The sequence below is a fragment of the Phaenicophaeus curvirostris genome, chromosome 15 (genome assembly GCF_032191515.1).
Source record: "Phaenicophaeus curvirostris isolate KB17595 chromosome 15, BPBGC_Pcur_1.0, whole genome shotgun sequence".
Taxonomy (NCBI): Eukaryota; Metazoa; Chordata; class Aves; order Cuculiformes; family Cuculidae; genus Phaenicophaeus; species Phaenicophaeus curvirostris.
The window spans coordinates 2333599-2347654 of NC_091406.1; the positions used below are offsets into that span (position 1 = coordinate 2333599).

The 14056-nt window shown below is 41.7% G+C and overlaps 1 protein-coding gene across 4 annotated transcripts in view; it reads right to left on the reverse strand.

Moving 5' to 3' along the window:
• Positions 1–14056, reverse strand: part of FSTL4 (follistatin like 4) — a 214981-nt gene that overhangs the window by 84203 nt on the left and 116722 nt on the right. For all 4 annotated transcript variants that reach the window (XM_069869380.1, XM_069869381.1, XM_069869383.1 and 1 more), the window contains exon 6: positions 11418–11538. In XM_069869380.1, coding sequence (XP_069725481.1) covers positions 11418–11538 — 121 coding nt within the window. The remainder of the gene's footprint in view (positions 1–11417; positions 11539–14056) is intronic.

Here is a 14056-nt window from a genome sequence, read left to right on the forward strand (position 1 = left end):
TTGCAGGGCAAATCTTTTATTCCCCAACATCCTGTGTTAAAGACGAGGAATCCAACAGTTCATCACTCCTATCTGCTCAACACATTTTTGATATAATTGTATTAGTGCCTCGTTGCAGGGCTTGGAAAGTGAAATCTGAAAAGTAGCTTTTTGCCATCAGTTTATTTATTTGCTGTAGCCCTGATTATGCACTAGAATACAAACCATATTATTAGCAGTTCATATAATTTGTTTAATGCACTACGTTCAAGAGGCCACCTGTGCTAATGCATCAAAGGAGTAAGTGGGTTGCTCTCACTTTATTTAAGAAAGGAGAAAACTATATTCTGAGCCAAACTCCTGCCATCAATGCACTTGCTTTCACCAAATTCAAGCCAGCGAGAGTGCAGGGCAAGGGAAATGTGGAAGGGGAGAGCGGGAGGAGACACCAGCAGCGCTCACCTGGATAGCAGCAGTTGACTGTGTTCTTTTACGGCCTCAGCAACCTTCTGCTTCCCGGGAGCCCACTAACGCTGGAGGGGTGCGCTGATCTCTGGGGGAGCCAGTGCATTAGCAGCCCCCTCCGGTGCCCACAGGGCTGTGTTTGTGCTGTGTCAGTCAGATTCGCTATTGCCACGATCCTCCTGCCTGACAAAGAAAATGCATTTCCATTCCCTTTGAAAGCTATTTGACTTGGTGGGTGTCCACATAGCACTGCAAGATGAATGTGTGCCATGTCCATTATAAATTGCTTTAATCTTCCATTCAGCTATAGTTGTTGGCTGTCAATGTATTAATTACAATCCACAGTGCCTGTTCATCACATTACACTGAAGTGTTCGATAAATACCAATTAACATATTGGAGTCTTTCCATCAATGTATCTTGCCTGACTTGGAGTGAATGGGTTCATAAAAATACATCTTAAAGTAAAATAAGGAGGATAATAGCAATTCTGTAACAAATTTAGGCTTCCTATACATCTCATATTTTAGCAGATGACTTGTTAGAAAAATGGAATCCAAAGCAAAACAACCCTCTTAGCCCTTCCAGAAGAGGCATTTCATAGCAGACTCCAAAACAGTTTACCTAAGAGATATATACTTGTATTTTTCATGGTTTATATTACATTGAGTATAGACTGAAGGTGAAAAAAATCCAATAATAATTCAAGTTAAAACAACTGGAGATGTGCTTTATAAAACAGCCATAACGTATGCCCATGTTATACCTTCTTAAGCCCATAAATAAACTTGCCTCAGGGGCTGGAGATAATTTTGGTGGCTACCACAGTGTTATATGAATTAAAGATGGACAGTGCAGATTTCTTTGCTGTTTACTGCAGGAGAATCTGGCATAGAGCACTTTTTGTTGCTACAATAAACTGCAATCCTCTGAAGAGAAAACATTGAAGGCAACCACCTCCGAGATCCATAATAACCAAATGCAACTGGATGTTATCACTAGTTCTGAAACAATTTGCCTCTGGGTTCTACAGGAATATAAACCCTATCTAGTGATGTTTGCGCATCAGCTAGGTATCAAATTGCCATACTCTTGTTAGGATATTTAGGGCAGAAAAAGGAGTTTTGGTTCCGTGTGGTTGGGTCTGTTCATGAATCTGGGTGCCCTGCTGGAGGAAGCCAGGCAGGATGGGAAGGTCCGTGCCTCCCAACCCCAGCCAAGGTGTCTTCAAACAGCAGCCACAGCCTTTCACTGCAGGACTAGCATATTACAGAAAACACATCAGCACTCCTACGAATAGTAAAGAGATGAGATACCTAAGAAACAAGATTTGTTATTTCTGACGCAGCAGGACCTCCCAGCATAAGTTAGGAAGGGATGGAGAAGTTGTCAAGCATCAGCCTATCGATGCTGACTCCTGTTCTGTGAATCAGGCCCTGCTGGATGGTTAATTTTTAACTACTTTGCTGTAAATTGCAGGAAACCATAACTTCATATGTGGACTTACACCTACAGATGAGCAGTGATCCTCTGAAAGAACCCTCTCCCAGTCACGTAACAGGTTTTTGGGAAGATGCTGAACAGCAGGAGACACAGCACATCACTCCCAGTTTCACCACACAAGCATTATCAAACCCTTTACTCCAGCTCCCACTTTCAGGGGCATTCAAGAGGGCTGTGCTAATGGAGACAGCCTGCATACCCAGAACACCATAAAGCCTGGGCCAGCAGGAGCAGCGCTGAATTTCCTCACATTGCTAAGGGCTCCACACACAGCGCCTGAATTTTCATGGCAGAAATTCCTTCTTCCACCACCACCAGCAATGGATTCCTTGGACCAATAGCCTTTCAGAGGCAAGCAGAATGGAAAAGGGAGGTATTTGGGCTGCAAAATTTTTATAGGTCCAACTGTGAGAGCTATCAAATAACAGCTGTGAGACTGTATATTAAAAATACACGTACAGCACCTTTGCTGTAACAACAACCAGCGCGGTGGCACTGCCTGAACTTGGCTGATACGGTATCATGACTGGCAATGGTTCTTGGGTTTTCACATACCAGGGTCAAACTTACCTGGCTGGCTTTTTTCTGCTTCCGTTTGTGACCAGCAGGACAGCAGCGCAGGCAGCAGGCGCAGCTCCAGCAAAGGGAGGGGTTGGACAACTCCGCTTTGTGGTAGCACGAGCACTGGGGAAAGCTGACTTTTCCCCATGATTAAAATGAAGCTTGAATGACATGGAGAGTCAGGTCACTGAGCCAGACAAGAGATAAAAAACACAGGAAAAGTCAGTCTGGGCAGTGCCTTTCAGGAAAAACTTCAAAATTGGTCTCTACCTGAAAGCAGTTTGAGCAGCAGTTCCATCAGACTGGAACCCTGCATTGAACCTGCATGAAACCAGGCAGTGGGAAAACCTTGTGAAACACAGTTTGCGTTGAAATCCAGCCTGAAAGCATATTTTAAATATTACTCTGGTCTTCAAAGTGCTCATTTCTCCCATTTAATTTCATATTTAAAAAGCTGCATATAGCTCATGAAATCACAGGATGCGGATATTTTTATGCTTTCTTTTCACCCAGCTCCTCTTTTGGTGTTTTGCTTTGAAATTACTGTCATTAGCACTTCTTCTGTCTCTCTCTGCCCTCTATCACCACTCCAGCAGTTTGGGGGCTGTGATGCTGGGTTTCAGCTGGCCACGGAGCCAGACACTACTCCACATGTTTCACTGCCCCTAAGGGTACATGTGACCTCTTCTAACACATTATTCAGGTTTGCATGATGAACAGAATGACAAATGAAGAGAAAAAGAACCCCACATATACTTAGCATATTTCTTTTTGGCAAATCATATTCACCAATTACTTCTCCAAACAGAAGTTCCTACCAATACGTCTGGGATGTCAGTGCCTGGACTGTGGTGAAAGTTACAGGATCTCAAAGCACGAGTTCAGCAGGACCCTTACTGGTTTGCAGAAAGAGAAGCAAAAATTCTGCAGATGTATTTTATGTACTGCAGAGTGAAAATCTGACGGCAGAAGCGGTGCTTTGGAGGCATGGCAGGCCTGAGCTCTGAGTTATTTATTTCTATCGATGGTTCTTGATGTTCTTTCTGAAGTTTTGATCATCAAGAAACTTGAGAATGAGCTTTTTATGATGGTGCTGAAGACAGACTTTGGCAACAGCTGAGTTTCACTTCAAATCCTGATGCCACTGAAGCATCTTTTACTTTTCTCTATAGGCTAGCACCTTTTTATTCCTTTTGGAAGTATTAAAGCAGAACCAACCTTTGAGTTCAGCTTATTCAATTTTCCTCTGCTATTTTTTCAGTTTCTATCTGGACATCCTGGATTTGTCAAGGAGATTTTCTCCTATGAAGAACATGAAATAAAAACAACTCAGCTGTGGCTCTACATAAATCGTATCATTGCACTGGGGATATGGACTGTACTTGGTAATTTTCTGATGGCTGCTTTGGCATTTTGATTAAAAAATTAGCACTGCAGCTCTGTAGGGCTACACAATATCAATAAAGGCCATGCTAAATGAACTAAGAACTGGCTGATGGACAGATCTCTAAAAGCTTTTCTCAGAGGGGACCACTCAAACAGGGCTGTTTCTAGTGGCACCGCATGAAGAGGCTTCCAAAGCTTAAATCTGTTCAACATCTCCATCGAGATCTGAATGAACACAGAAACCACAGCTGACAAAACAGGCACCAGAGTGCGATAGAGCATAAGGCAGGACTGATTTGCTGAGCTTTTTGGGTTGGCTAGTAATCTGCATCCATGCCCAATAAAGTATTTTAATATAACCACATTTACAGTTATGTATAACACATTGAAGAAGTCCAGGAACAAGGAAGGCAGGACAGATCTATGAAACAAAAACCAGATGAAGTAGCTAATTCCACCCTCACCTTTAGCAGGTTGAAGGGTCAGTAAGTGACAGAACATCCAATGGCCAGAGTGATCCCTGCCTGGAAAGGAGTGTACAGGAGATGTTACCCTCTACGCCAATGCTGGTTGTACTGAACCCAAAAGGCACCCCACGAGCTACCCAAGACAAATACAACATGAATCAGGAGCCACAGCTGCAGTCACCACATCCAAGACAGACGTCAGATTATTTTTTTCTGATATATTAAAGAGCATTTTTTGCCTTAAAAAGATATAAATCTGCTCAACTGTTTGAAGAAAAGAAGACTGCGTAGTTGGAGAAGCAATTCAAAGCATCCATGAGATGCCTGAAAGGGCAAAGAGAGAATATCTGCAGCAACGTTCCATAGCTGAAGGCAGATTGCAAAAGAAAAATACAGCTCTAGCAATTTCCCACTAGGAAAAACAGGTAGAGAAAACAAGAAACAAGGAAAAAAGCAGCTAACATGTTCCTTTACATAATAAAACAAGATCTGGGAAAGCATGCCCACAATGCTACCATATCACACCTTTGACTTGATGTCAAATCTTATATAGTCTAACTATGATTTTCCCAATTTTTAGTGAAAGGACATTTTTGCTTAATGACTATGTTGTATTTGCTTCACAAATTTCTCAGAAAGCCAGACTTTAACTAAAAAATTGAAGGGAATGCAACGGAGAAAGTTTCGGTCGGATTTTCAGGAACAGCCTCTGATTTTGCAAGACCAGGACAATCCCTCTTTCCCAGCTCATTGAAAACGTAAATCACAATTTTTAGACCCCTACCTGCACGGTCTGAAGGGGCACGAGTCTCCCAGGACTGTCAGACATTTTACGATCTCACCAGTGCTGGTATTTGCTGTTCACTGATGTAATTTTTTGTCTGCAAGCAACTGCAAAGACTATTGTTTGTGAATGTGAAATTGCTTCAGTGAATGCTGCCGGTACGGATCAAATAATTTTTAGAGAAATGGTATTTGCCTGTGTTTATGCGCCAGTGAGTCACTCCTAAGTACTTATAAATATTTAAAAATTCGACTCCTGCAAGAGTCTGTGTAGACGTTTGATATGGTTTGTACTACATCACCTCTGAAGCACCATGTCACACTGCAAATTCTTGCATTCGGAACCAAGATTAACAAATTAATGCACCCTGAAAAGCATTATTCGATCACCAGTACATTGTGTTCTAGTGAGTTTTCTTTGCAATTTGTAGACAATAGATTTCCAATAACAACATGTAATTAGTCCATTTTCCCTTATTCAGTCATTACACATTAAGCCTGCTGACATTTTGCAGATATTGTCTTTGAAATGAGTGATATTGGAAAAAAACCAGTAGAGTGTGGCAATTCACACTTGAGTGCATCGGTTCCAGTGTGCAGCTAATATGTCAAGCAAAACCAGCATGAGATACTCCCCTTGCCCCTTCATGAAGAAAATCTGGACAGCAATTCTTGCCCCAAAAGCACAAAACCACAATCGTTTTCACCACATCTATAGTTGCCATTCTACCACAACTGTATTTCATAGAATGGTTTGGGTTGGAAGGGACCTCACAGCCCACCCAGTCCCACCCCTGCCCTGGGCAGGGACACCTCCCACTGGATCAGGAGCTCCAAGCCCCATCCAACCTGGCCTTGAACCCCTCCAGGGATGGGGCAGCCACCCCTGCTCTGGGCAGCCTGGGCCAGGGCCTCCCCACCCTCAAGGTGATGAATTTCTTCCTGATGTCTAATCTAAATAATCTCCCTTCCAATTTAAAACCATTCCCACTCATCCTATCGCTCCGACAGCCGTTTTGTGGAACTGCAAACATTGCAGGGCACTTTGTTGGAGGCCAGTGCTAAAATCTTAAAGCTTAGAACTGAACATTTTCACAACGAGAAGAGTTTTAAAAGAAAGAAAAAGAAATCACTTTTTTTTTTTTTCTGCAGAACATGTTTCTTTGATCGTAAGGGAGGAAAAAAAAAAGGGAAAATCAAAGCAAGAAAATTTTCCACACTCAGAAACTACCTGCCCACTAAAATGGACTTAGGATGAACTTGCTCAGATATCCCCAGCTGAGGCATCCTACCAGTCAAAATTTACATTTCCAGGTGCAATAGGATCACGTCTAGTTCTCAAGCCAGGCATCTTACACTTCGTTTATGAGCAAGGCAAGGAGCTGGGTGCTTCTGAAGATCATCTAAAAAGTCAAAACATATTGAGCAGGGAGATCCTGAGAGCTGATCAAAGGCACCTCCGACCTCCAGCGTGCGCCTGGAGCTCAGCCTTGCGCTACAGCTTGGGCATCAGCTCATGCACGTAGAGCCCCCGAGCTGCCGTAGCTCCACTTTGCAAAGCTGCTGCGTCTACCCACAACACTACTCCATCCTAATCAAACCTAAAAACCTAATGCAGGATACTGGCTCCGCTGTGGAAATGCTGGTTACTAAATGCTGTTGCAGTGACTGGGATGCTTGTTGGGTTTTACTGTCATCCTTGCTCGGCCAGTCGCACCTGCTGCAGAAACCAAGCTAAAGAGTTCCACATTTCTGCTTGTTTGCTTCATTTTTAACTTCTGGTTTTGTTATCGCTATAAGATCTTACCTTCATCCTCAGTAACACAGCTGCACATCATTCCTCAAGGCAAGCAGGAACAGGTTGGTTTGGCCAACTGAAGGAAACCTCATTTCTTTACCAAGCAGTTCACATCACCTCTAACACTGCCTCAAACCGAAAGAGGAGGCTGGTGCTCCCCTGCTTGCTAAGACGCGTTTGAAGTTTAGATATCACATCGCTCACAGGAGAAGCAAATCAATGTTGGTAAGCTAATGAATTATTTCCAAGTTTGTACCAGTATCTGCAGCAACATGAAAGGAAAATTCCATAGCAGGGAGATTGCTGCCGAAGAGGCAGAGCATGGTGCACAAACTGTCAATATTTTAGGGCTATGATTTGATCCGGTAGATAACTGCTGCTACAACACTGCTTAAAAGAACACCTCAAGCAAAACATTTTATCTCACAATACAGTCAACCACTATAATTAACTGGGCTTGACCAATCTCGCTGGAAGGTAGCAATAAAAGATACCCAACCCAACAGTGCTAGGGAAGACCCAGAACACGAGGCTGTGCCACAGCCCTCTCCGGGTGGCGTCCAGCATTACCCTGAACTCCAGCTGCCAGCGTATATATCCCATTTTCATATTTCTCCATCAAGCTTCTTTGATACGTGTTAAGGACAGGTGAAAAAAGGAAAATCTGAGCTAAAACAGAAACAGCAAACTCCTTTTAAAGAGTATAACAGCATTACAAGAGGAAGTTTAAGAGAAGAGTACACTGATCCCACAGCCTCTTCAGCATTAATTTCTGCATGAAATATGAAGCAAGCAAAGTGATCTCAGATAGCATCGAGATGTGGAAATTATCTTGAGGTATGATTTCTACCCTGATCTAGTGAAATACTCCTGGTCTTTGATGCAACCTTGGTCAAACAGCTTTCTAAACCCAGTGGGACCTACAGGAAAGAGCTGCTGCGGAATAGCAAAGGTTCCTGCAAAAGGCCTTTTCTGTGCCTTCAAAAGAGTAATGAAATGCAAAGGCAAGCTGTGAGAAGTGGATGTTGGTTAGGAGAGCGCTCTGATTGGCAATGAGCTAGAATTTAAGGGGCTTTTATCGCAGGGTTAAGAACTTCTTAGTAGCTAAACGACGTTGACAAGATAAAGCCATTTTGATGGAATGCATGTTTTCCCTCTTTTCGACATATTTGTATTACAAATTGACCTGTCCACATTGATGATAATATAGATCTAGAAGAGTTTACTGGCTTTTTTTTTTTCAGCTAGGCTTTCACATCTGCCAACTTGCTACTTTCCCATTAGGGACGACAACAGGAATGCCAAAAGTGACATGCCTAATTCTAATGACCTCCAGTCAGATACGGTTCCAGAAGTTACATCCAAAAATCACCCATCTGAGCATATTTAAAGTGTGACTCAGCTGGGTGAAAAGCTTGCCAATTCACCAGACTTATCTCCATGATGATTAATTAGATGCATGCTCTGCTTGAGCTTGTATGACAACTAAACCTTTCGTTCATTATCATTTATTCAATCTTTGTGACAATAGAAAGAAAAGACAATGGACAAACATACTTGCCAGTACTCTATTTTTGGGATGTGAAAGTCTCAAGAACATCATATTAAAAATGACTTTTTAAAAAATTGTGGTCCTGAGCCCACTTATCTAATAAAATTTATTAATGAGAAATTGGAAGATACCTACAAGTTGTTCCTGCTAAAGCTGCCAGAAGTGCATTTCATCTGTCTCACATGTTACCTGCATACGATTGAGGTGATTTGAAAAGTCATACTTTAATCCTCTGTTAACAGAGATTTCAAATAATCCCCATACACATAAGCAAAGTCCTAAAAGGTATATTCTTGGGATTCGGGAAGACAAGAACTTTTAGAAAATCAGAAGAAAGACGATGAATTAGACAGGGTTATAGTAGGAGGGTCAATATTTCTGTCCATGATTCCAAACTGCACATTAGATCTGTATGCAAATGATTAGCATGATTAGATATGATTATTAAAAACAGCCTCTATGAGATGTAGTTCTTGCACAGCAAAACCTTGTTTCAAAACAGTTAAGGATTGGATTCTTCTCATCCATGCACTTCTCATCCATTTACAGCTGATCAACAGGAACGGGGATCAAAAACGTTCTTTGAATGGCAAGAGACAATGGGTCAAGAGAAAGCAAGACACACAAATGAAGTGAGCGAATGAGACCATTTTGTGGCTTTGAGAGTTACAGAGAGGCCATGAGACTCTGGAAAATGAAATCCAACTTCTAAAGCAGCACGGGAATGACAAATTGGAAAGCTCTACATATTATCAAGGTCATTACAAGTTTTTCCAACACTGCAACACTACACCAGAGCACGACGTGCTGAAACAGATTTAATAGTTTTTGAGAGGATAAATTAGATTGAGAGTTTCTGATGTCACTGGATCCCGGTAATTACGTCCCTTGGTTAGCTGAGCAGCCATCCCCACAGGCTGCTGCCAGCACGCAAAAATGAGAGGCGTGGGTGAATTTCAAGCAACGAAAGGATCACCTTAATGGGCCACAAATACAAAAAATGTGCAGGATGTTGTACCTTAAAACTACTATCACAAGCCAAATTCTGGCTCATAATGAAGCTCAAATTGCATAAACACTTAAAGGACTGTAAACCAAAGCGTGAGCTTAAGATTTATAAGTATTTTTGAGATGGTTTTTCTACACTATGTAAAAAAGTAAAGGAAGAAGATAAACTTTCCCCAGGCACTAAAGTTTGCTTACAGAGTCACAAAATTTCTGAAGTTACAAGCAACAAAATTTTGTTTCTAAATTAAAAACTAATGAGCCATTAATGGCTCTCGATAAAAGTGGAGATTCAGGGAAAACTGAAAACGGAGAATAAGTCTGATTTTCAGCTTCAGACGGAGAACAATCCTCTCAACATGCAAAATCCTTTTGGTAGACACTCATGTTACGCCTTGGGTTTTGTTACAGTACTTTTGCAGTTTATCGATTATCATCTCTGTTCATTGGCTAATATTTTGTACTTGTCTTATTTTCATTGCCTACTTAAAATTCACTGAACCAAAAACTCATACAATTGACTCCTGGAACTTAGCTTTGAGTTGCTGTGACTTTGAGAACCCATTGATCCAAATATGCTCCCAAATAACTCTGTGTCGAGCCTTTATAGCTGGGTTAATTCACTTTATGATCTTCCTAATGTATGAGGTTTTATGTTTTACTGTATATCTGCTGGTTTGAGCGCGCTCTGTTGAATTAAATGCATATGCAGTTCAAAGAGGTCCAAGGTGACAAATGGGGCTAATTTTAAAGTACTTTAGACATTATTATCTAAAGTTTTTTTTGGTTTTTTTTTGTTTTTAATGAAAAGCCAGATGCCAAGAAATGGAAACCACTCTATTTAGAAATCAGGATAAGCAGAGGTTCTGCATTAGCATTGTGGCTCGTCAAAGAGCATCAATGAGGAACGTGCTGGTGCAGGGTGCATGGTGACTCTCATGCACGCCAAGCTTTTCCCACCAAAGAGGCACTGGAGCAGGGAGCTTTGGTTTACAAAGTGAAATCATGAAGTACTGAAATGACTTTGTCTTTAAAATGTCATATCAATGATCTGAGAATCCAGCTTAAGAGGTAACCAGCTTGGTATTGAGTGTGGACAATTGAGTGCAGGCAAAAGGCTAAACAGCTGAATCCTGATTTTGCTTGAAGTGTATTAACAATATCTTTGATACACCACAAATAATCACACTGTAGCTCACTATCCTGGTTGCTGCAAACCCCCTCAAATTTGCTGTCTGTCCGTCTTTTTTAGTATCCCAAAGGGACAGGTATCAATATTATCATCCAGGTGAAGGAGACAATGTAGGCCTTTCCTAAGGAAGGACTTCAATGAATGCTTAACTTAAAGCATGAGCATTAAGTAATGAAGATAAACGGGATAATACTTTTTTCCTCCCTGGGCTGTTTAAATAGCTCAGTGATCTAGAAAACTTTGCAGACGGTGCTGAGACATGTAAAAAGACTGCACACCATAATCCACTTACTAACACAGAAACAAAATACAGAAACCATGATTTCCAGGCAGAATATTCAGTAAAACAGCCTCCCCACAGCTAACTAACTCACATTGCCACAAGACATTTGGACAGGTAACCCTGTTTCCTCAGGGTTACTGAGAAACCACGCACTCAGGTCTACAGACCTGGCCAGTTCCCAAATCTCTCTCTATTGCCATCAACAAGCAGCAAGACAAAATACACAAGGAAACAATAAGCCTCACACTCTTTTACCAACCTCCTTGTTCCTGCCTATCCTCTGGAGCACGGTAACCTTTAGAAACAAGCCTTCCATAGCATTTCAAGACATCAGATACAAAAAAGGACTATCTTTGCTGAGCACATCTGGGCAAGACACCATTGCCATCGTAGACATTCACGTGCTTTCAACACCTGAGACAGACAAAAGCATTGGGACTCACGGAAGGCTGTATAGAGCTCCTGCAGGGTTAAGCGGCCGTCGTTGTTGTAATCATCAAACCGGAGAAGGTCTTCCAGTGTACAATCCAATAAATCATCTCCCAGGTCCTCCTCCTTCATGAGCTGTAGCAAAGAGAACAGGTAATCTTACACATAACATAAAGCTACTGACTATCATTCTGGCTTACCCAGCCAATTTTCCATTAAATGACCTTTGGGGAGTTATATAGATATGTCGTATCTATTGTTGTGTATTTGCTTTGTATCAAGATACAACTGATATTCAGGCTCCTGCAGCAATTCATGGGCCATAGAGTGGTGAGAATAAGGACCTTCTTCCTTCAGCAGCCGCACAGAAACACATTTTCACTTTCCAAATGTATTGAAAAATAAATCTTCAATAGGGAAATAGCAGTTTTTTCCCCCGCCTCCTCTGTAGCACGGACAACATTGTATTCCTTGCTTTAAGGACTAGAACTGGCAGGAGCGGATGGTGTATTCAACACCAATGTGTTTTTCCAGCCTCTGACAATTTGTTCCTTATGCATTCTAAACATTTCATACATTCTACATTATAAATGAGGAGAGCCTTAGAAATCATATATCCAAGTTAGCAAACAGCCCAAATCAGACCTAAGCATAATGAAAACGTTAGGTTCTCTGGATTTATTGTAGAACATGAAGAAAACTGCTGAAATGTTGCATCTTCTGGGCAGGAAGGCTTTTTCCTGTAGACTAGGGACTATTTTATTTGCTATTCTTGTCTTGGCCCATTATACTGAAGCAATTTAAAGTAATAATGCTAAAAAAATGACCCTTCACCTAGCAAGTAAAAACGTTCAATAGAAGTGAGATCAGCCATACCTTCCACAATCAATCTTCTAAAGATAGAAATTTCCTTTAGTCTACCTTTGTATTGAAAATTGATTAACTTTTCATAAGTATGACAAGTTTTTACTAGTGCTTTTGATTTAAGATCACAGGAAAAAAAACCCCATAACTAACACAAACCACTCAGCTGCAACAGATTCAGTAGATCTGGCTTTAAAATACAAAGTTTTAAATAGAAATAATATTCCAATTACCACCATTGTTAATAGCCCTGCAGATCCACGACTGAGAAACTACAGGGGCATTTCACACTGCTGGGTCTGGAGGGAAACTATGGAGTCTGCCAGCAGCGAGCAGGCAAAGCAGCTCCAAACAGAGAGGGATGGACCATCTGCTGCCACCTTTTTGGCTAAAAGCAATTCTGTCATGGAAAATAACCAAGTGGGCAAAGATCTTCACCGTCTCCCAGTGCTAGGTGCTGTCTCAATGTAGGACTGTCCTCTCTGGAGGAATTCGGCTTCCAATTTCTCCTTTGGGGCGAATCCCTCTGCACTGAGCCTCCTAAAGATGCCGCTTCAGGTCTTAAAAATGACTTTTTTTCTGCAGCAGTGCACATTACCCGCCTCAAGTTTTTCCTTAGACAAGGTTATAGCGCTCGAGAGACTATTTTTCTCTTAAATAAAACAAAGAAAATGCACAGCAGCAGCTCAACCTGCAGCCAGAGAGAGTGAGATCCCACTGCACCACATTCATTTCAGCTGCCTCTACCATGGGCAATGAGATTCCCACCTCTGGGGGAATTTTAAAGTTGCAGAGAGCTTCAAATTAAAGAGCCAATGCAAATCAATCACAAATCTACCTAACGAGGCAAGAAAAGTTGACCTAACAAGGCAAGAAAAGTTGTGTTGAGACTATAATGTGGAAAATTAAAAATTGCTTATTACCTAAAAAAAACCCCTTGAACACCAGGTGAATAAACTGATCAAGGAAAAGCACATAAAAATCACCTTGTTAGAGCTAACAAGAAAAATAAAGAATCCTACATATAAACTGTGAATAGGGCTGCTGTGAGAGCCCCAAAGCAGCTCTGCAGATGTTTCCTCAGCCCAGTCGGGACTTCAGCCACGTTCCCATCAGGGCCCCAAGATCAGTGTCATTCAGCACAACATTAAAATCATTCATGGCTCATCCATATCCTTCATTAAGTGGCACTATATTGTCTTCTGAGAGGTGATCATACTGCCAGCCCAGCAAGGATGGGGGGGCAAGCTTTTGTGGAGGATAACGAGGATGTGCCTGGTGCAGTGGGAGGCGTCCCTGCCCACAGCAGAGGGCTTGGAACTGGATGATCTTCAAGGTCCCTTCTGGCCCAAAGCGTTTTATGACTCTATGTTTGGGTGAGATGACTCCTAGCTGAGGGCTGAATTTATTCTGCTCCACCAAACCAAAGCAGGCTCCAGATGTATGGCTATCAATTTTGATAACAGAGAGAAGAATTAAAACAACAGCAGCCAAGGTCTATGCTTGCTATTGTGAAAGACCTGAGCTCCAAAGACACCTGCAAATGAAGCCCATAGCAACTCTGCAGCAGCCCTCAAAGCCCCAAATCCTGCTCTTTGAAGATGCAGGTCATATTTTCTTCCTAATGCTAATGGCTCGCAGGCTGCCAAACCTTTATTTACATGTGAGTTGAGTTTTAATATCCTGACAAAATAAGTTTCATGTAAAACGGGGAAAAAATTGCAGAGTAGAACAGACACTTAGATGTCACTATGCAAAAGTGGCTTTGAATTCATATAAAAGTGTTTTC